This window comes from Chrysemys picta, chromosome 8, assembly GCF_011386835.1.
Source record: "Chrysemys picta bellii isolate R12L10 chromosome 8, ASM1138683v2, whole genome shotgun sequence".
Classification (NCBI taxonomy): Eukaryota; Metazoa; Chordata; order Testudines; family Emydidae; genus Chrysemys; species Chrysemys picta.
Window position 1 is genome coordinate 19,355,260 of NC_088798.1, and position 23,691 is coordinate 19,378,950.

At 40.8% G+C, this 23,691-nt stretch overlaps 1 protein-coding gene and 1 long non-coding RNA gene across 2 annotated transcripts in view; one reads left to right on the forward strand and one right to left on the reverse strand.

Annotated features, from left to right (window-relative positions):
• SGIP1 (SH3GL interacting endocytic adaptor 1) overlaps positions 1 to 23,691 on the forward strand; it is a 164,545-nt gene that overhangs the window by 68,281 nt on the left and 72,573 nt on the right. Inside the window, exons 3-8 of the mRNA XM_065553994.1 lie at positions 2,612 to 2,675; positions 11,003 to 11,027; positions 14,030 to 14,107; positions 16,191 to 16,247; positions 17,844 to 17,898; positions 19,886 to 20,061. Coding sequence (XP_065410066.1) covers positions 2,612 to 2,675; positions 11,003 to 11,027; positions 14,030 to 14,107; positions 16,191 to 16,247; positions 17,844 to 17,898; positions 19,886 to 20,061 — 455 coding nt within the window. The remainder of the gene's footprint in view (positions 1 to 2,611; positions 2,676 to 11,002; positions 11,028 to 14,029; positions 14,108 to 16,190; positions 16,248 to 17,843; positions 17,899 to 19,885; positions 20,062 to 23,691) is intronic.
• On the reverse strand, positions 15,246 to 22,670 carry LOC112059299 (uncharacterized). Its single transcript, XR_002888585.3, has 3 exons — positions 22,414 to 22,670; positions 22,261 to 22,321; positions 15,246 to 16,774 (listed from the first exon to the last, which is right to left on the reverse strand). It is a non-coding gene; the product is annotated as an uncharacterized LOC112059299 (long non-coding RNA).

Below are 23,691 nucleotides of genomic sequence, written 5' to 3' on the forward strand. Positions count from 1 at the left end.
GTGGAAGAAACATCGGTTTTAGCCTGATGATCTTAGAGAAAATATTCAGGAACAGTACATCCTTCCATGAAGATTACCCCTGTAATGCTGAAGAGGTCAGTATTTGCATGGATTAGCTGTTTTGTAATTCCTGACTGGTGTATTAAAGCAGCCACTGAGGCACTTTATTTCTGCATTTAAACTTCCAAACTAACGTTTATCTTGTGAATCAGGCTTGAAATTCTTTGTTCAGGACTGAGTCTGGCTTTAGGATGTTTCAGGCCTCCAGTGAAGTTATTTTTTGGGGAGGTGAGGCTGTCCGTCAGTTTCTTTACACCCTTTCTCCTCTGGAGTTGGTATCATGTATTATGATCCTAAGCTAATGAAGCAACTCATCATTGTGCTGAGACATCCCACATACTTGGTGATGCTCTCTATCTTGAGGGTGGCCCTCTGCCCATATCTACAGGTTTTGCAGGTCCCAAAATCTTGCTCCATTCACGATGGTTAATTCCCTGTGCTCCTCATCATACCTTCTTTTAGGCTTTGTGTTCTAATCCCCATCACTATTAACACTATACTGATAGGTCAAGTTTCTTGATATAAAATAGAACATAAAACTTTTTAATTGTATAAGTATTCATTTTAGTCTTCCCAGGCCCCTGGAGACTTCTGATACACATTGGGTATGTTCAGTCACACACATCACGTGTGTTAGTATTAGCACTCAAGGACACTAATTTAATTCACATATTAGCAATATGCAGCTAGATTCAAAAGAACACAGTACATTGGGTGCTGAGATCTTCTGAAAATCTATCCAGAAGTGTTGTCATGGGAACTGCTGGGTGTTTGTACTTTTGAAAATCTGGGCCATAAAACTATAGAAGAGGCGTTTCAGATAACCATCTTTTTAGATGTGGTCTTTGCTGACCGCCTCTCACCCCATCAATGGCCTGTTTGCTAATGCAACTACAGTGACTTTTCTGTAAAAGTAACAGTAGGTAGGTATTTAGGTATCCTAACTCTTTAATTTAGTTTGTTTCATCTTCTTTAAAACAATAATTTGGACTATCGCCCGTTTTGATCTTTTCTTCTCTTCCCTTTACCTGCACGTGCTTCCCTATTCCATAATCACTGGTTCCCTTTTCATGCTGCCTGTTTTTTTTCTCTCCTGCTGCTCCTTTTGTTGGTGGGCTCTGGTCCTCCTTGTGACTCCTGGCTCCTGTACCTCTGTGACTCTTGATCATGGATGGCACCTCCAGTCATGCTGGTGGAATGGTGGCTCAGAGTACAAATTCCTGTAAAAACAGCTGTAAACAAAGGAGAGTAGTTGGCACTAAATGACATACCACTAAGTAAGGATACACTTAGCCAAATCCTGAAGTCATTAGGGTATCTATGACCACGCTTCACAGCTGCATTTCAGTGCTCCAAACAAGCACTTGTAACTGCTTTCTCTGCTTCACCCCTCAATCCTCTGGTAGCATTTGCTGTTACAGCACCCTTTTTCCAGCAAGATGAGCAGATTGCACTGGCACTGTTTTGTAGATAAGCCATCAGGGAATATTCAAGAAGCAATCTATCTAAAGTATCCTTAATACAATGTGACAGGTTGGATACGCAAACTTTGTTTTTTGGTTGTTTTCTTTGATGGCTAATTTACGTTCCATAATACTTATAATACAAGTATCTACTGTGCTTAATTTGTGCCAGGGCTTGCAAGGGCTGAGCCCCGACACCTCTAGGCTTGGCAGTTCATAGCCCCGGCACCTTTGGGCTTCCTGCATCAGTTATGAATGTAAAAAAAAATTATTTGAGCCCCGGCATCTCTATCATTACAAATTAAGCACTGACCATACAGAATGATATATAGTATATTGATCTATTGGCAAGGCTGAAATGGTAATTGTGTATGGATGTTTTTGCTTCCATGTGGCTTAAAAAAAAAAAAAAAAAAGCAGACCCACCCCCCCACAGCCCCTTCCACACACATACACATGTATAAAATGTTACTACGGATATATGAAAAGCATGATGTTGGTAGAAGTATTGTGTGCTCTTCTGAACTTTTGACACAAGCTAGTTTGTAAGCTAGTTTGAGCATTTTACTCCTTAAAATGTATTTCAGTGGTCTAATAATCAGTCGTGGTGTACTGCATTTTTTAATGAAATTCTGTCTTAATACCAAAAATTAATATGGATGATTAAAACTGTTGACCATAATTACTGAGTGACATGTGATGTTCAATAAATATGGAGTAAAGTAATAGATATTTTTAGATGAACTGGTAAAAGGTATGAGAGTACACATCTACCCCGATATAACGTGACCCGATAGAACACTAATTCGGATATAACGCAGTAAAGCAGTGCTCGGGGGAGGGGAGGCTGCGCACTCTGGCGGATCAGAGCAAGTTCGATATAATGCGGTTTCACCTATAATGCGGTAAGATTTTTTTTTGGCTCACGAGGACAGAGTTATATAGGGGTAGAGGTGTATGTATTAGCTGTAAAACCCTATCTGTTTTTAGTTACAGCTACTAATGGAGCATGTGACCTTTATTTTAGCATTATTTATTTTACCACGATATTAATATCTCCCTCTGAGTCATCTTCATTTTGTTCACAGGATTGAAAAAACGTACAAGGAAGGCCTTTGGAATACGGAAGAAGGAAAAGGACACTGATTCCACGTAAGTCTGCAATACAAGTTCATGTATTTGTGAATGACTGAAATGTTTATACCAGGACATTGTAGAAGTGCTATATACACTTGACATATGTTGTATACGTTACTATTCAAAACTGTCACTGCAGTATTCAACAATACATTTTAAAATATTTCCCTTAGCTAAAGGACAATGTTGGCATAAGAACAAACGGGTATAATCTGGCCATGAATAAATTTAGGCTGGAAATCCAAAAGAAGGTTTGAGGGTCCAGAACAGCCTTTCACTAGGAATAGTGGGGTAAAGCAACGTAACTTACTTGAAGGTGGACCTGGACAAATTTATGAACAAGGATTATATGGCAGGATTGCCTGCAGTAGCATGAGACTCAAGAAACCAGGGGATCCATTCTAATCCTGTGTCCTATGTTCATATTAATCTAGTAGCCAAATGAATGTGATGCTTGTTTTCATCTAATGTTGTAGGGACAATTTAGTTTCAGACACGTTTCCCGATTGTGGTGATGATGGTGTGCAAATTAGAGGAATATTACTGCTGTGAGTGTCTCTGTCTAAACTACCAACTGGCATGTGGTCTGCTGAGAATCCTCTTTAGATGCACCATCCATTTAAATATGCTGTCTTAACAGGTCAAGGCCAGTCCTTGGAGTAGTAAAACACTCAACTGGCTTTGTATTTATGTGCTTTCAGAAGTAGTTATGGCTCAAGGTGATGTTTCATTGCTGGGAGTAGATGATGCTCATGCATAATAGGATTACCAATTCTTAAGGGTTCTCGCTGTTAAACTGGCTTGTTCTAAGTACTGTTTTCATTTCATGGAAAATATTCAATTTCTGCAGCCACTTAGGAGAAGTGGCATATATTTTAGTGTGCTCCTTTTCAAGTATATGATTTTGTCCTATTGCTGCAACATGCTGTAGGGTTCTTTGGTAAGGGATATACCATTATAAGAAGTGTATTTTGGAAAAGTTTTAATTGAAAACATACCTTGTTCAACTAGAATCATAAATGAAAGAGCAACAGAAGAAGACTACAGAAAATGTCACCTGCTGTACAAGTGAGCATACAGCAACCTCTGGAGGAGTGATACACTTTTGGAAGAAAGTGGGGGTGGGTGGGGGTAGGGAATTAAGGCTTCTCAGATGTGCTTAGCTTTTGACAATGGAGAAATCCATATCTTTTTGCCCAGATAAAATGTGTCACATAAGGTTGCTACCTCTGAGGTACAAAAAATAAGGAACATCTGGGATATTCCTGAGCCCATAAAATTGGACAGCTGGCCATGTGTACCGAACATCCTTACAGACTTCCCAGGACAGTCACCTCAAAAAAGGGATGATCCTGGGAAAACCTGGATGGGTGGCAACACTAATACCACAGTCACGTGGTTGCTAAATTATCTAATACCGATGTGACCATCACTAGAACTCTGTGAACATATCCAGCATTCCCTGGACAGATTGTGCTTTTGATTACAACATCCTCCCTCTGACTTCCACCTAGTGAGGACCATTTTAATCTGCAGTTGAGATGCCATAGGAACCCCATTGCTGAAATCTGCCCAGCAGATGTACTGATTCAATGCATCCCTAGCTACCCTGGCTATGTCCCCTTTTTAGCCACTGTCATCTCTTTAGGTGGTGCTGACCAGCTTCCCTTCCCTTTGATGAAAGGGAGGTTGTGGATAATTAGTGTCCTGGTGTAGGCCTTTGAGCAATCTTTCCAGAAGACAGCTTCCAGAATCTAGCCCCTTGTTTGCAACAGAATTTCTATAGGTAGTTAGAGGGCTCTGTGCTGCTTCTGATTTTGATAGTTCTCCGCTTCTGCTTGATGCTGCTGTGTCACTGAGATCCACATCGAAATGGGGCTAGTTGTAGGATTTTGCTGCCATAGGCAAAGTGGAGAATAATAAATATGTTGTTTCCAATTACATTTTGATGCCGCAGGCAATGGCTGCTTCTGCCTTCAAAAAGAGGAGGTGAAGTTCCCGTACATCTTCATCAGTAACCTGAAAATACCCGTGCAAGCCGTTAATCCCTGGAAATCTGTGCTTCAAGCAAAGCGAAAAGGCCTGTATTTAAAAAAAAAAAAATGGGCCATTGCATCAGCAAAATGGTAACAACTGTTATATTGCAACCTTTGCTTGTGAATGGGTTGCTTAGCAACAGATACCACAGACTCAAACAACTACTTGAACTCATTGAAATTGACTAGGGAACAGCATGTGAGCCCCTGAGCTGTCTCAAATAACAGTTATGAGGCAGGTGAGTAGGGTGACCAGATGTCCCGACTTTATAGGGACAGTCTCGATTTTGGGGGGCTCTTTCTTATATAGGCACCTATTACCCACCATGCCCTGTCCTGATTTTTTACACTTGCTCTCTGGTCACCCTTCAGGTGAGGCAAGTCGAGAAGAGATGGGATGAAGGCAAAGAGATGGGGAGGTAGATAATAATAGTGAGAAGGGAAAGGGAACGGACAGATAAAACTAAAGAAATGGGGGAAAAAAGCAAATAGCCATGAGGTGGTAGAGGTGGGCTGGGATGGGTAGAACAGAAATAAAAGGAAAAGGCAGTGAATAAAGAGTGGATTGGAGTCTGAAATCAGACAATAATATGAAAAATGATAGAGGGGTGGGTTAAAAACACAGAGAACCTAAAAAACCAAACCAAACCTGGAGTGATTTAGTAAGAGAACATGAGATGCATACTTAAATGCCTATTTGTCAGCCAGCCCGACTACAAAGACACCCACATAGGTCATATGTAGTTTCATTTATAATTTATCATAAAGATATAGGAAACAAAGACCATAAATATTTTTTGCTTAAAGAAAATCAATGAAACCAACATCTAGTTACTACATTGTATCTAACCAGTTGCACAACATAATTCAAGCAATTAATTACAAATGATGTGTTTTTATAGAGGCTGTAGGAACGCTGATGAAAGAGTTAAGATAATGACTCCTGAAGAGGATGTTTTTGATAATGAGCTGGTAGGAGAGACTATATTAGGGAAAATACTTTAATTAGCAAGCTACGGAGGTGGCTTATCTTTCTGCTTTGATGGGGTGGGTGGGGTGATTTTTTTTCCTTTTGTGGGGTGGGGAGGAGGATGAGGGTGCCATAGCATAGAAGTTAGTAGGATGGAAACAATGGCAACCAGAAGCAGTAATTATGCTAATGTGTCCATTGTAAAACTTGGTAGTGCTAATACTTGAGCAAAAGGAGAATACTCATTAGCTTGTAGATGCAGAACCACAAATATTTACTTCCTCGGCCTCCAACCACTAGAAAATGTGGGACTACATCTTTTGTCATTCACTACTCCCCACTTCCTTTGAGTTTGTCTACCAGTCTAGCCTCTATTTTGTTATGCATGCATGAGGCCCTGCCCTCAATAGAATTCACCCCAAAATGAGGTCCTACAAGTGTTCTCACGCTCTGCCTTTCCTTTCCATGGGTCGGCTGACCCCCATGCATGGAGCAGTAGGAATGTCCTACTGCCATTGTGGCAGTTATTGGAATTTTTTTTAAAACATGCTTGTCATAAGTGTAATGAGTGCTTTTTGGCTCACAGTGCAGAGACAGCATAGCATGAAAGTGGAAGACACTTATTAGTCAGTCTTATTGTAACGGGGCTGGCACCCACCTTTCACGAGTGCCCCCTTCTGATTGGGCATGTCTATGTTCTTTTGGTCTGGAGACCCCTTTCAGTGGTTCTCAGGTGGGTTTTCATTGACTCAGCCCTCCGTCCGAGTCATACTGTCTGCACATTAGCCAGCACAAACTCTTTCTGCGGTATATAGTCCACAGGGGCCTATCTCAGTACCCCTCTGGTGGTTTCTCTCTCTAGCCCTCCTTGGGCTTTAGTATTTAAGTAGTCCAGTCCTGATATGGGGCAGTATCCCCAGGGTTCCTCCCTGGAGACACTTATCTTTCTGTAGCCCTCCCCAGGCTCAGTCCTTACTCAGTCCCTAGCAGCCAGACAGGAGCCTCTTGGTCCCCCTGTCCCTGCCAGCAGACTTAGCTGTCTGTAGTCCTGCTGCTCTTCCAGGCAGCCAGGCCTGCAGTCTATTCTTCTCCTGCTCCATGCAGCAACTAACTACTGCTCTGTGCTGCAGCTCCTTTTATATGGCCCTCCTGGGTCCTGATTGGCTGTTTCCCCTGCAGCCATTCTAGCCTGCTTGGAGGACCTCTCCACTGCTCCTTTCCTGGGATGGGTGTGGCAGAACCCTGAGGCCTCCAGCAAGGGGCCTTTGGGCCTGGTCCACCCCATCACACTCATACAGTTCGAGACACTAGGGTACATTCTCTACTTCTACTCGTGCATTGGCAACTGTTATAGAAAAACATAACCCTTTGACAGAAAATTTAGGGCAAGGAGAAGGGCTCTCCATAGAGTCAGTAACAGGCCTCCTGTACTTAGTCCTTAATAGTAAGTATATGACTGTCATATTTGAAGATCCAAAATCTTCAAATCTAGGTAGCTAGGGTCTTACATTGGTGCCCCATCACCATAGTGCCTGAGCTCCTGAGTAAAAAATTACAACAATGAGCGAGTCAGTAGTGAGATCAAGTATTCCTTAAAGACAACTAACAGGTTGAGTCTCTCCAGCTGAAGAGGCTCTGAAGATTCTAATTATGTCTGTAACTGCTTTGAAAACATATCACCCATGGGCTTGAGGTATGAACAACTCAAGCAAAGTCAGTGAAAACTTGGATGAAGATGCCAACTCAAAATAGGCAACTTTGGTATTAACCAAGTTCAACGGTGCTTTAGTAATCCAATTTGCTTTATCATGCTAGTTTGTTCTGTAATTATAATCAAGGATTAATAGAATGAAATGTATATTTATAGCTAGATTTATTATAAAAGAATCTTGTTAACATTTCATAAATGTTTCATAAAAGGGGGGAGGGATAGCTCAGTGGTTTGAGCATTGGCCTGCTAAACCCAGGGTTGTGAGTTCAATCCTTGAGGGGGCCACTTAGGGATCTGGGGCAAAATCAATACTTGGTCCTGCTAGTGAAGGCAGGGGGCTGGACTTGATGACCTTTCAAGGTCCCTTCCAGTTCTAGGAGATAGGATATCTCCATACATTTAAATGTAACTGTGGATTGCGAAGGGATAATTAGCTCAGTCTGCAAGAGCACAGGTAACAGTGCACCGGGGACAAAGAGCAGGTGGCTTGACCTTGGCTGCATATGCTCAAATAAGGAGGAAAGTGGAGATGTCAATCAACTCCAAAGTTTCCAAAAGGGATTGAAGCCATAAAAAGGGACAAATTCAATAAAGTAGAGGTGTGGAGAGGAGAGGAAACTGAACTGATTGCAATATTTTAAGCTGAGGACAGAAGGGAGACAGGAATCTATTGGCTGTATTGACATTGAATGCTGCTGTTAGTGTAGCCTATTATTTTATTTAAAGTGAATTTTGTAATGCGGTAGTGGGTTCGGCTCTGGCGGCTACAGTTTCAAGCTTAACAGAGTGAAAGTCCCCTCTGCTACTTGCTTCAGAGTTAGTCTCTCTAGTAGTGACCACACATACATTCACAAGTACAAGGTCTAGACTGTTTTACAAGTTTTATTAAAGTTATGATTATCCAAGCATATAGAAATTCTATACAGACCTATGCACAAGTTACAAATATAGTTATACACACATCCTTAACAACAGTGTTAGGATCTGATGGGTCTCTCATGGCTTGATCATCAGTAGAGGGATGGTTCCTCCTGGAGTCTCTCAGAGGGAGCTCAATTTTCCAGTTCTGGGCATCCCCTTTTTATAATGCGATTCTGTCTATACCTACATTCTGCACATGTCCATAAAAGTGCCAACCCTCTTTTCTCTTATTGGTTTGTGTCCCCTGGAAACTTAAGGGACCCAGTTTTCTATAGACAGTGTAAGTTCCCTTTATTCTCATTAGCATTGACACACAACCTGTATTCTGTGGATAAGACACATGTCAGAGACAGATGCACCTTTACAGTATTTTTATGATCTAATATTAATCTTTTGGGTAATTGTTTGCAATCTTACCAGTTCGTACCTCTTTTCCCATAATCCTAGAGCATCGGGTTATTTCCTGGTCACTTAAATAGCTAAGCTAAAATCTTGCAGGCCTCAACCTACAGGTTTTTGCATTTCAGCTTGTCTTACTCATGTCTAATACTAGGTTCCTCTAAATACTGATCAATCTTATACTTTTATAATCCTTCAAATTAACTCTAATTAACATACAATAAATGTGTAATATAACACATTAATCATAACATCACACAATAAATAAATAATAAACTAAAATAATTGGCTACATTAGGCACGAAGAGATGTAATTTGGAAGAACATACAGGAATTGTCCATTGGAAGAAGCTGCAGCAACAGCACTGATTCTCTTACCATAGCCACATCCCAAGAAGACCTATGGGCATGTCAGCAATCAGACATGATGCAGCTGTCACAGTTTCAGGATAATTGCATTTGTGTTTTTCCCCTCCATGGTCCCTGAATGGCACCTACTTACAGATTTCCAGCTCCCAGCCATCACCTCTTTTGGGAGCAGACCCAGGCCTCACTCCCTCCTCACCAGGGGTTTTAAGGCTATACAGCTCCCTGGACTGCACTAAACAGAATGGTCCCTGTGCTTTGCTTTCTCTGAAGGCTAGACCGGTCTATTGCCTGCAGTTGTAGGTTACCACACAGTTCCTTCTAAGCAAGCACATTTATTTTTAAGGTAAAAACATTAAAAAGTCTCCACATTCAAAAGTTTTAAACTAAAGCAGAGAACGCATCTGGATTCAGATGGTCGCAGAGCCAGGAATCCTATGCGGTGCCTTTGAGGCCATCAGGTCAGCGATCTTTGGAAACCAGCACAGATCAAGAGAGCATATGAACAGCCTACAGGAGATGGGAACATTTGCTTGAGTGAGTGAAGGGAAATGGAATTGGAAGGAATTCTGAGACCAGGAAAAAACTCTAAAGTTACTTAATTAGTTGATAAAATAAGCTACTTGTCTGATATTGATGTGCACAGTGTTCATCATCCTGAGCTAATTTGAAAGTCAAATTTGTTTTAATTGTAAGCAGGGACTCATCATCAAATGTGTGTGTTTCTAGTGAAGTCCTGCAGGGATTGGTTCTTGGCCCTACACTGTTTAACATTTTTATCAATGACATGGAAGAAAACCAAAAATCATGACTGATAAAGTTTGCAGTTGACACAGAAGTTGGAATGGTAAATAAGAGGACAGGTCACCGATACAGACAGATCTGGATTGTTTGGTAACCTGGGCACAAGCACACAATATGCAGTCCACTAATACCTCTGAAGGAGGAAGAATTGAGCCATCTCTGCAGGGATTCAAACATGCAGTTCTAGGGAGTTTAAATATTCCCTACCCAAAACCAAAATCACTAAGCTTAAGGAACACATGTGGAATATGGAATCTTATATTATATCTGCTGCTTTAGAAGAATATTTTGGGAACCTCGTGTAATGAGTAAGATTTAAATATTAAATCAGAGAATAAGAAAAGGCAAATACACAATAATTATCGAGTGGTTCAATGAAGGACATTGGTGCATTTAATTATACTTGAATTGGCAGTAGCTGCCTGTAGATTTTCTGCAATGTCATAAGTCTTGACCATCAGTCTTTGGAATATCTATAGCACTAGATGAGACTGAAAGATGTGGGGGGAATGGGAGAGGGAAGAGTGGGGGCTGGATTTAATAATTACTTATCTTTTCACTCAACACTCGATCATATTTATATAATGCTAAATAAACATGACTGCCATATCTGTAGCTGTTCCATGTTTGCTATAGCTTAAGGCCCAGTTCTGCAAACGCTACTAAGCACAGTCCTTAATACGATAACTAGTCCTGCTGACTTCAGTGCAATTACTACTCTCAGAAGAAAGGACAATGTTCAGTAGAAAGTATTTGCCAGATTTGGCCCTAAATTGTCACTGTATATCTATTTCTACTGTGTCTTCTGAAAGAACGTACAACATGTCTCTAGGAAGGTTTGGGAGAAAGGAATATCAGAATGTGAATGTAAAGAACAAACACTGAAAACAGAAGTCCACATTCCTCCATAAGAAGGGTACGGTGTACAAATCCCATGAAAGAGATATTAAGACCTATGAAAATGTTGTTACCACAGCAGTCCTGTGATTCTTACCAATTGGAAGGTGGGTGACAGTAGTTGACCATAAAAAACACAGATCATGTGAATTAGCTGAGAAAATTGTTTCCAAAGGTTAAACAGCAAAGGCTGCATTAGTCTGTTTTTTGACTAATATGTATTTTCTCTTTGTGGCAGAGGATCACCAGACAGGGATGGAATTGTAAGTACTGAACTCTTCTTATAAAATTATTTTTAATAGCATTCAGGCTGTCTGTCTAAAAGCATTGTTCTCTGCAAATCAGCGTGAGGAAGACTTACACTTTCTCTCTCTTTCCATTTAATGTAGTAAATACATTAAAAATTCTCTTTACGAGACAGCTGTTTGTTTAAATCAGAGGAATTCAGTCTGGGAAGATTATTTGTCAAAAATAAGCAGCCAGGATAGCTACAGTGCCAAAATCATCTCTGTTGGACATACAGCCACTTTATAAATCCTGTATAAAAATAGTTCAAAGGTAATGTTAAAGAAAATCAAGCATTTGAAAGCTGCTTTTTTATTATGAATGTTTACTTTTTATGGGAAAATGTGGTACAGCATTTTCTGCACAATGGATTAGTTATTAAGAGAAATGTGATACATGTGACTATTTTCTGTGCAATTTTTATTTTCTATATTAAATTGAAAATAGGAGAGTTGTTACTTTAAAATTATGGCTGCTTTAATTTATGGTTTTAGGAATGAATGTCCCTACTAAAACTGGACTTTAGAGGGGTTTTGATTCCTAAATTTCAAGTTTGCAAAGAAGTATGTTGGGTTCAGACATCAATTTTACTGTAAGTTGTTTTTTTAAAAGAGATTTTGTACTCGGATTTAAAAAGCTCATGCCTAAAATAAAAATCAGGAACATGTTCAGAAGGAAAACTGGTGCAACTGGGAAACTGTTTGTAGTTGCTCTGCATCATACTCAGAGCTCTGGAGTGGAAACTAAACCAGTCATTAAAAATAAAATGTGTCTCCCGTAAAATCACACAAAAATTGGATGGCCTAATTACTGCTTTAAGAGGCACAAGTCTTTTGGCATCTGACCCAAGATCCTTAGCTTCGTGATAACCCTGCACTCATAGAGCCCCTTGTCATTAATTGTTAAGAAATTAAGTTCAGAATACTAAACTTTGGGTAACACTTTAATCAAGGCTCTATTCATCAGAAAGAAAGGAAAAAAATGTAGCTTTCCAGATTACATGAAACTGTGGAATGTACAAATCTGTCTTCCCTAGTCTTCAACCTCTGTTTCTCTTCTTCTGCTCCTTTTCCTTTACTTTTCTTTCTGCCCTTGGACTCTGGCCCCCGTTTTTTTCCCTTTGGCGGCAGCACTCCGGACCCCCCCCCTTTTTTCTCGCTTGGGGTGGCAAAAAACCTGGATTGGGTCCTGCAAGTGAGTTAGGCAAAGGAATACCTATCTTCCCCTGGTTTGTGCATCACATTGAGAGTATGTGTGCAGAGAGTACATGTGCAGGTGCAGAGGCAGAAACATAGGCACCTAGTAGGGCTGCCAACTTTCTAATTGCAGAAAACCCTGCCCCCTACCTTGAGGCTCTGCCCCTTCCCCTCAGCCCTCCCTCACTCACTCCATCCCCCCTCCCTCCGTCACTCGCTCTCCCCCACCCTCGCTCACTCGCTCATTTTCACTGGGCTGGGGCGGAGGTGGGGGTGCGGGCTCCAGGGTGGGGCTGGGGATGAGGGGTTTGGGGTGTAGGAGGGAGCTCCGGACTGGGGCAGAGGGGTTTGGAGTGTGTGTGGGGGGTGAGGGCTGTGGCTGGGGTGCAGACTCTGGGGTGGGGCCGGGGATGAGGGATATTTGGAGTGTGGGAGGGGGTGCAGGCTCTGGGAGGGAGTTTGGGTCTGGCCGGGGACCCAGGGCTGGGGAAGGGGGGTTGGGGTCTGGGAGGAGGGAATGGTGCGTGCTCTGGATGGCATTTACCTCAGGCGGCTCCTGGGAAGCAACCAGCATGTCCCTTCAGCTCCTAGTGGGAGAGGTGGCCACAGGGGCTGTGCAGTTCCTGGCCAATGAGAGCTGCAGAGCTGGTGCTTGGGTTAGGGGCAGCATGCATAGCCCCCGTGGTCACCCCCTGAGCAGAAGGGACATATTGCTGCTTCCCGGGAGTTGCGCGGATCCAGGTAGGGAGCCTGCCTCCGCGCGCCACCAACCAGACTTTTAAAGGCCTGGTCAGCAGTGCTAACCAGAGCCAACAAGGTCTCTTTTTGACTGAGTGTTTCAGTTGAAAATCAGACATGTGGCAACCCTAGCGCCTAGGGAAATTTTTACTGTGAAAACTTAAGCACCAAGCAAATTTAGGAGGCTGCAGGGTTTGACAGAAGCTGAGTGGGGGTGTCGTGAATCCCAGTGAGACCGGATGCTGCAACTTAGACACCTAAAGTGGCAGTTATTCTCATAAGTCCTGTTGTGAATCTAACCCTTGGTGTAACCTCCTTCAGTATTCTGTCTTCACGGTATGGTCTTGAAATCCCAAACTACAGAATCCCAACCATTCTGACTGTATCAGTTGTTGACATGTGCTGATCTTTTTTTATAGAGCAGAAGTTCTCAAGTTGTGGTCCGTGGCCAGATGGTGCTGACATCTCCTTCCCCATTTCCAGTTGCTAACATGCATTAATAGACCGACAAAATGTAGTAAATCCCTTCCTAATATTACCTTTCCATGCAAGCAACTGCTGTAGTTGCCACAGGAGTGAAATGGTGATTGTGAATGGGAGGGAAGGTGGTCTGTGGATCAAGTAGAGCGGAGGTGTCCATGAGACAGTCAAGAAGGGATGTTTATTAAGAAGGAGTACACGTTACGAAAAGTGTGAGAGCTTCTGATACCCTACCTGATTCTTCCTGCCCGTTTTACAGATTCAGGGCCTAATCCTGTGGGATCAGGCCCATTAAGTGCTTGCTGAACCAGGAATAGGATCTGATGCGTCCTTCAGATACAAAATACCATAAAGCTTCTGTAACCCAATATCCACCAAGCCTTTTGTCTGGTGAATAGAGCCCTGGAATGAGTCCCAATGTTTCCTTTACATTTAAAGGAACCAAATTTGGCCAACCTTCTTTTTTAAACTGTATAGTATGTTTGCTAACTCCATGTCATTCTTTGTGTGTTTAAACCCCTCCCAATCCTTTAACACTTTTTCTACAAAAACAAAATCCATTCCAGCTTCCCAGCCCTCATCCTCATGAACCACCCTTCAATAACAAACCAGAGTGTGCACGTGAAGGAGGAAAAAAAATTTCGGTAAGGAAACAGATTTCAGTTTAAAGCTTCCAAAGGGTAATAAAAACAGTGAGTAAAAAAATGTTTTAAAAATTGTTGAACAAATTAGGAAAACTACCTTTCAGACTTCTGATATGTTAGCTATAAATACAAATTTACTACTAAAAATGTAAGGATTAACAACTATGCAGAGCACATTCAAAGCTCAGTTTTTTTCTCAGCCTCTAAAATAAGGTACTCAGTTCTGCATTTAGGTGCTTTGATACTACAGTGATGACCATGATATAAAAACAGAAAGACTTAGGGCTTGTCTACATGAGCAGTTTGCACCAAGTTGGGGTGTGACTCTACCCCACACTGGCCTGCCGTAGACTAACTATCTGCACAGACCCTCTGGACACGTTAATAGTTCATTAATGTGCTTTGATTAGTCCTGTTTCAAAGAGAGTTAGCTCAAAAGGCATTAGAGAACTGTTAATGTGCATCAGCAGGGTCCACACAGACAGCTGGTTTGCAGGAGGCTACATCAGGGTAGCGTCACACACCAGCTTGCTGCAAACTAAATGTTCATATAGACAAGCCCCTAGGTGATTTGTGGCCTGATCCAACTAAAATCAATAGGAGTCTCTCCACTGATTTGAGTGGAGGTTGGATTGGGCCTTTAAATTTGGGTATTTGAGTGCCCTCGTGCTACTGTTAACCCAGTTCCAGTCTGGGTGCTGTCTAATTTAGCTGCCTGAGTTTGAAAACTGGGCCTATATTAAGTATCTAAATTAGAGGATTGTTTAAACCTATTTAATGCCTTAAGTGTGGCCTGACATGTTTAGCATGCATAAGTGTGCTTAGTTTGACATCTCTCCGACTGGTAAACAGCTTGTTGATTTGAAAAGAGATTGGTTTGCTGCACGTACAGTACATTTTAACTGTAGACACTTCTTTGGCATTTTTTATTGTGTGGTGAAGAGACAGTTGACTTTGCTTTAAGATGAACCTAACCATAGTGACATCAGAAATGCAGCGCAATTCCTGTCTGAACATTATAGTGGTCTTCATCTGCGCCACTCTGAGGAAAGGTGCATTAGGGTTTCTTTTATAAACTCCTTTGGGTAAATGTTTTATAACTTTGCAATTAAAATTTACATTGAGAGTACAAGTTCTCAAGCGAAGGCCAGAACTCTGCCCAGCTATCAGTTTTTGTTTTTGCTAATTAACGGATATTGACAAGGGAACCATTTTTGCCCTGGGTGGGGTTTGTGGGTGTGTGTGTGTGTGTGTGGTAAATAATAGCAGAGTTTGACCCTAGATCAATCTGAGCCTCTTTAGACTTCCAGCACACACCTCAGGTGGAAAATTAGTCACTTTTGCTGCACCATTTAGCACCATTTTTGCAATGAATACAGTTTACTGCCTATAAGAAAGCAACATTAGTTTCTGCAGAAACCAATAATACCTGTTGGCATATCATGATTTTTTTCCAGAAAAGACTAAAGCAGTGGATGATGACTAAGCAAGGAGGCTCATTATATAAATGAAACATTACTTTTGACAAGGCTTTCTACATGTACACATGTATATGTAACCCCACAACTACCACTGTTGCAATCTGAAGAAAGCTATATATACTCAATAAGTGAAGATGTTGTGGATATCTGTCCAATACTTGCTGGTCATGAACCTATAGCACTATAAACGTGCTGAAGTGTCTCAGCACAGCACAATGAATTAATAATTTTGCTTCCCTTCCTCACAGGAGTGTTGTGGATTTCAATTAACGGTTGTTTATAAAGTGCACTGAAACAGACATGTGGAAGATTCTACAGAAATGCAAACCATCATTTATTTGCTGGGCTGTGGATTTTGAATTGCCCTATTCGTTACAAAAAATCAGCCTTTTACATTATTTTAAAAATTTCATTGTTTGTATGAAATAGCTGTTTGTTATATAGGGACATCACAATCAGCTAACTGTACTGACCAGTTTCTTTAGAGTGTTGCTAGTCTGGCCATTCTGTGACCGATTTCAGTAGTTTGCTCCAGATAGACTGTGTGTGATTCTTAGCTCTTGAATTTAAAAATTGTAAAATTATTCTCAAATGTATTACAGAAGAAAAGTAATGGAGCTCCAAATGGATTTTATGCAGAGATTGACTGGGAAAGATATGTAAGTATCTGGATGATCTCCTTCCCCCATTTAATAGATGTCAATGCTATGTGATGAGGAATTCATATACCTTCATATGCTGCAGGATTATCTCACTCTGGTAGACAACTGTTTTCACTGATCCAAGTGTTTTTGCTTCATATGCAGCATCCTCATCTTCATTTCACTCTCTCCGCTTCAGAATGAAGATCACATCCTGGAGTATTCACAACTCCAGCCTGGCTCAAATGTTACCACATATTTCAGACAAAGACACAGTTTTCCTTTCCACATTATGTGGAAATGACTATTACTAGAGCAAGCGGAGGGGACTGTCACAAGGCAAACTTCCCTCAGAAAATTTTTGCCTGTTGTTATGAGTTACACCTAAGATTACTGGAATTTGGAGTGATTCATGAAAACAATATTATCTCCAGGTTTTTTTTGTTTGATGTGAATTTGACATGTTTCATGTGCAGTTGATTTAACTATAAGTAGTTTTCCCCTGTTGTTCATGTATCCTGCAGCAATAGGGGAGAGAGAAAAACCTGCAATAAAAATAGGAAAATGTAATTGTAAAACCACAAAAATGGATATGAGGGAACTAACCCGTTTTTTCATGCTGAGTGTGCCTCTTTAAGTGATGGAGTGAAACTTACTGTTGAACTACATCACTGTGGAGAAAAAAATGAATTCAGCTATTTTATCACCCTACAAATGTGTAGTTGAAACCTAACCTTATTCTGAAATATATTTTATATCCGGATGTTAATTAGATTGTGTAAAATTATCCAGAGACTGGGTAGCTCAAATTACCCATTAAGTACCAATTACCCTGAGTAATAAGGAAAGGTCTATTTGAGACCGATTATACCATCAATATGGAATATGTCAAAGTTAATTGAGGAAAAAAATACATTTCAATTGAACATTGAGGACGTTTACCTGCAAAGAAACGAACAGTTCAAAACTGTTAAATGCAGCACTAATAACTTCTGTCTTAACTGCCTACAGGTCTGACTCTATAGCCTATTCTACAGGCTCAAAGGCCTGCCAGGTCGAATGCTATTCTGGGATGTATGGGCTCTAGAGTAGAAGTCCTTCCCTAGAACGACTGTGTTTCTATACTATATGGCTTCTTATTTTTGGTGTCTGCCTTCCATTGTTTCCATCCCTCTTCCCAGCACTTTTTACCTGCCTAATTCTGTGGACCATAGTTGCAGTAGTTTCTGCAGCAACCCAACCGAGACTGTTAAAATCTTGTGCAATTCCTACAATCCTGCCTTTCTTTTCTCTCCAAACCCTTACACTTGCCAGGTCAGCTCTGTGCAGTGGACTTGATTGGCACTGCCAGAGTTAACAGCAATATCATTTACCTTGGCATGGTAGGGTAGTTTATAGATATTAGCAAGCGCAGCTCCAGCCATGTTAAGCCTCCTATAAACAAAGCCTTCCCTTCAGCTTGTAGTATTTTTTTCTAATTTTGGGTAAAGCTCACTTAATCAGCCCAGTGTTGCCTTTGACATATCCTCCCGACAGAAGAAATAGCTTAAGCTCCTCTTTAATAAAATGTTTAACAAGAACTTAATTACTTTGCTTTGTTTATACCCCACCCAGAATTCACCTGAGCTTGATGAAGAGGGATACAGCATCAGACCAGAAGAACCAGGCTATATCCTTTATTGTTAGCCTTACATCTTGGTTTGCAAACTGTAATATGATCATGGGTTCATGGAGTGGTCACTCAAATTTTTCTGTACACTATTATTCCTCAGCTAAAAGTGAAGCCCAGTGGAAAATCACCTGATACAGTTAACCAGAAGGCACTTCTAATTGCCTTGTTTTATTCATAAGAAATTAACAGAAAGGAGTAAGTGGATAGGAAGTGCACTGGGAAATAATTACGTTAAGTGCATGCCACTAAAACAGATCTGATTATAATGCTTACAGTGAATAGAAGCAGATTTCTAGCCCTTTTCTCTGGGTTGGCAGAAACTAGAAGGATTGCAGAAGCAGTGTGTTCATTCATTGGAGGAAAGAAGCAGTTTACATCTCTCTGCAGAACGCCTTTGGCCTTGTAAGAGAGAATTAAAACTAGAGGAGCTGAGCAAATGTTACATTTATGAGTCTTGAAAAGTAAGAATCATCATCTAATGGTCAGAACCCAGATCTCTAGATTCTCAAGCCTATTTTCAGCTCTGCCATAGATTCACTTGGGCAAGTCACCTAACTATTCTTTAGTTTCTCCATCTATAAAATGGGGGTGCTACTACTTTCCTTCTCAACGAACTAGTGACACTAGTGAGTGTTTATAAATCATGCTGTGATTCTCTGATGGAAGTTAATATAGACATGTGCAAAGTATTGTATTTAGTCTCCAGCTTGTTTATGCTGATCTAATAGCTGTTTAATTGTTGACACTCTTCCTTTAATCCATTTAAATGGACGTAAGCAGGAGCAAGAGGAGACATCTTGTTTTTCTAAAAGCAAATCTAAGCACAAATGAATTTCCCTTTTGAAAATCACCATTCATTTACATTGACGTGTAAGAGGCTGTGAAAGCGTAGATACATATTTTATTTAAAATACATGTGTCTAGGGTGTGATAGGCACCCTAGAAAGCCCTTAAGATAGCTATACATTTTATTTACCAGGTACAGAGGAGTCATAACATTTTAGATATTCTCAAAATGTAGAACAATATATACACACTGGCCCATCTCCTCCACTGTGACGCACAGAGCACAGGTATGAGGTGTGCATATGAAGGAGACTTAAAGCTCTCATGTGCTCTCCCTTCATCCTCCTCCTGCTGGCCAGGACCTCTGCATTTTGTTTGAACAGGCTGAAGATTCTCTCTTATCCCAGGATACAACACACAGCTGAGGATTGGCACAGTGAAGGGATATTGTGGCTATATCCCCTTTCCTCCAACCATATCCATGTTGCAGGGAAAGTTAGTGGCATAAGATTTGGTGCTACTACACCCTTTACACGGGGGGTGATCTCCCTTACTGGCTTTGCTCACTTTACAGGTAGTCTGTGTCAATGGTGCGATACAAAGCAGCCACACTGCATACAAGAATCTGGCCTGTGCCGTGAGCTGCCTTTAGTAAGTAGACCGTGGGAAAATAGCCGCATAACTTCCTCCTCTGCTGCCACTGAAACTTCCTGGTTACGTATTAATGTACAGAGTATAAACTGGTACAGTGCTGACTGGTGGGAAAAGACGACTCGTAAATGAATGCTATCCCACAGTGCAGTTTTACCTACTTTTATGAGCTGTCAGCAATTTACATCCGTGTGTGTGTGTGTGTGTATTATATACAAATATGACAAAATGGAATACTGGTGACAGAATTGGCAAAAATGTGTATCCTTTGTTACCCATTCTTGCTGGTGTACAGTTGGAGTAAAATTTTCAAAAACATCTAAATCCCATTTTCCAAAGTGACTTAGGACCCTAAATCTTATCGGAAAATCAGAGGGATTTAGGCTTCTTAAGCACCTATGTCACTTTAAAGCATGGGCCTAAGGCACTTTTTGAAAACTTGATTTTAGGAGTTTGAAAAGATGGGGATGGGGGTACTCTTTTGCCTCCACTCTGTATGAAAAGCCTACCTCTTAGCAGAACAAAAAATTCTTTAACTGTGATCTACCTACCAAAGGAAAGCACTTTTATTCCTCAAGCGAATCAGAAGAAGAAGAAGAGTCACACAAGAAATTTAACATTAAGATTAAGCCTTTGCAGGCTAAAGACATTCTTAAGAGTGCAGCAACTGTAGATGAATTGAAAGCATCAATAGGCAACATCGCACTTTCTCCATCTCCAGTGGTGAGTGCCTTGTGTTTTAATCTTTTACAGAGTTGGGAGAACAATAACATCCTATCCTGGTTAACTGTATTAGTAGTCAGCAAATCTGTTAATTGAGCATCAAACTGATTCATAGTTAAATACAATTTTTTTTGCACTTTGTCTAGTTTAGACACTATTTCTTAGTTTAGTCACCCAGCAGCCACGAATAGCTCTGGGAGATTGTGTCATGCTTTTTAATAGATATTTTTAGTTCAGAATGTGCTAAAATATTATAAAGTTTCCTGAATGTGTTAAAATACTATGAAGAATCTTCTTATAACAACTTCTCTATGTACTCTTTTATTTTAGTGAGTTTCACACATCTCCAAATGACCAAAACCCAACATGTATACTTTTTTCTTATTTTCTTATTTAAAAAAATTAGTCTTTGCTATTACAGTAGAATCTGGACAATCCAAACTCCAGTTATCTGAAACTCCCCATTATCCAAAACAGGGTCATGTTCCCCTCATATCTGTTAATTGCGTGGAAATTTCCCTCCGATGTCAAAACTTATTAGTGCCTGATACTGCCAATCTTACATTGGGCAGTAGCGTACGAGTCATCTTATTGAAATCAATGGAATGGATAATTCATGTAAAAAATTACTTCTCAGCATGGGTAAGGGTGGGAAAATTGGGCCCTCAGTATCTCTCATGACACTTGAGTAATTGAGATTGTACTGTAATAGCAATAAGACAATAAGGCAAAACTCCACTGAAGTTGTTGGTGTTACAAAATGTAAAAATGGCAAAAGTAAGATCGGAATTAAGCCTCGTGTATTTCCCTGCTTTTACCTTCCTTCTTTCATCCTCACGTTTTAATTTTAATTTTTGTTTCATTTTCTGCAGTACATAAAAATCCATCAGAACTACCTCTTGTTTTGATCTGTTACTTTCCAGATCACAATCACACCTATGCATCTTTGTAATAATACTGATACACAATGTTACATGTGCATTCCTTAATGAAGAAATAAATCTAGATTTCTAAAAGGAAGAACCATAGTTCATTAAATCCTTCCTCTTTTTCATTCCATTAGCATGTATCTTTTTCAAAGCTTACCAAGATCTCTGACTTGCTATCCCAATCTATTCAGCTGTGCAAAGCTCTGTGATTTCTCTCCATAGGTAAAGCTTAAATGTTTTTGAAGTTGCATGGATTTGCAAGTCTGGCATCTTGCTTTGAGTTTGCGATGAGAATACACCCCAAAACTCAAAGGGAAAATGAACCAAAACTGCAGTCTTCCCCACCCTCCTTATTCTAGGCCAGTGCAACATCACTAAGTTTTGTGAGTGTCTAACACCATTTATCCTTCCCTGAAGTGGGGAGTTTTAGATCTGGGATGAAACCCAAACTCTGGTGATAACCTATCTGTGTGGTTTCTCTATGGAAGTTTTACTCTGATAATTGGCCCATTTAGTGATTTTTTTTTTAAATGCTTTCTCCTCATTGTGACCAGGGTGCTTCCTGGAGTTTCACATTCAAAGCCCAGAACCTGTATTAAAGTTTCTAGGATCATGCAACATCATCTAAACCAAATCTGTTTGTGATTCTCTTTGCCACATCACAGCCACAGTAGTCCAATGTGCATATGTCTGTGTGTATCTGTATAGGCAAGGGTATCATTTTGTGGGGAGAGGACAAATACTGGAAAATTTAAAAATAGAGAAAGCACTAAAAATATACCAAAGGGTTTTTACTGTCAGGTGCAGAGATAGGGGCAAAAAGACCTAATAGGTTTCTTCAATGTCTGATTTCTGCTTCTGGGATTAAAATATTTATCCTCATTTTAAGCAGCAGAAACTCCAGTACTGCTATTCTTCACAAGTAGCAGCTGCTCTATGTAGAATTTGAAATCTATAAATTGGAGCAGTTAGCCCACAATGCAGCCCCCATTCTGAGGTCCATCACCCTCGCTAATAACTCATATCTCCATAATTCATGATTGTCAGATGTGTGGTACTAACTCATCAGGTAATTCTGTACTTTGGTCATCTAATTGCCCTAAAGCTTATGAATTTGGGGTTGATCTCATCTGAAGAATATTAAAGACCACGAAATATGTTTGCAGGCAAATGAAGATACATTAAGAGAGCATCAAAATTTGGTCGGTTCTTGGCAATCACATTTTTCTTAGCTGTTACCCTGCTTTAATAATTTTGAAAGAAAACTCACGTGAAGCAACATGAAAGGAATTAGGCTCATGTGGCCACTTGCTCTCTTGTGCCTTGTGTTCCTGAAATTGAAATAAGAAAAACACAACTTAAATCCCACAGAACTGCACACACTACTAAATACATTGCCAGGTCAAAGCCTATTTTCACTTACAAATTAAATGAAAGTATCTGTTTCCTTGTTTCTGTGATGCTTTTTCCACTGAATGGGAGTTTTGCCTTTGACTGATATGGAGCAGGATTTAGTCCCTTTGCAAACAAATTCATGTTTGTTAATTTGCTGCTGCATGAAGCTCTTCCCTTTTGCATGCAAACGTGTCAGAGTTTGGTTTGTGGCTAGTCTTTGTTCTAGTGAGCTGACTTGTACAGTTATGAAATCGTAAAGATGCTGCAGCTGGCCTGGAGGCAGGACAGCAGCGTATTCTGTTGCTGTGTGCGGAAGCTAGGTTCAAGAGTCAATTTGGGACTCTCATTTCCTGGGCTGTGGGAGCTGTGGGGACTGTAAATCGTGCAGAATGATGGCTTTATTGTTCTGTGGAGCATGCGGCTTCCTGATCCACTGACACTGCCTGGAAGAAGTTAGACTTGAGGCTAGTTGCTGCGATGCCGATCATAGAAGGGAAATATGTGAATTAGAAAGAAACATTAGGCAGAGATGAAATGGGGGAGAGAGATTCTAAGAGCCTGATCCACAGCTACGGTAAATCAGCATAGCTCTATTCAGTTCAATGGAGTTACACTAGTTCACATCAGCTGGAGGACCTGACCCTAAAATATTAACATTAAATTTAACTGGATTATATGTGGTCTGTCTGAAATGAGGAATCACTCATGGAGTTATGTAAGATGAAGGCATAGATCCAGATTCATGGACACTCCCAAAATACATGCAGCAGAAGTCAAGGGGCAGTGTGCACAGCTGGCATAAAGCACTCCTTTGTGCTGCTCTGATTCTGGTGGTATTTTTAGCAGCTACCACCATATGTTGTGTTAAACTAGCCTGAGGGCTGGTCTTGCGTACATTGGCCTATAAGAACCATGAAGGGCTGAATACTTAGGCCAGGACTGGATAGCAGATATGTGTTCTAACTATGTCCCCCTTTCCTCATACACTGAAAAAGGAAGGCATGTGTCATGTAAACCCTACGTTGGATGTAGCCCTCTGCAGGATCAACCCTGCACACTGGTGATCTTCCCTGGCTCACTTACTCAATTTCTGCAATCTTAGAACAGTGACAACTTGGCACAAAGCAGACACAGTGCCCCGGGCATCTGGCCGATATAACTGAGGCCAACGTCACCAGCACTGAAGCAATGATCCTCACGCACCAAATTTGCTGGGGGGACATTGTGTGCGGATGCCAGACTCTCGCCTTCCAAAACAAGCCCTCTATTCTCAACTCACCCATGGTCAGAGATCCTGTGATGATCA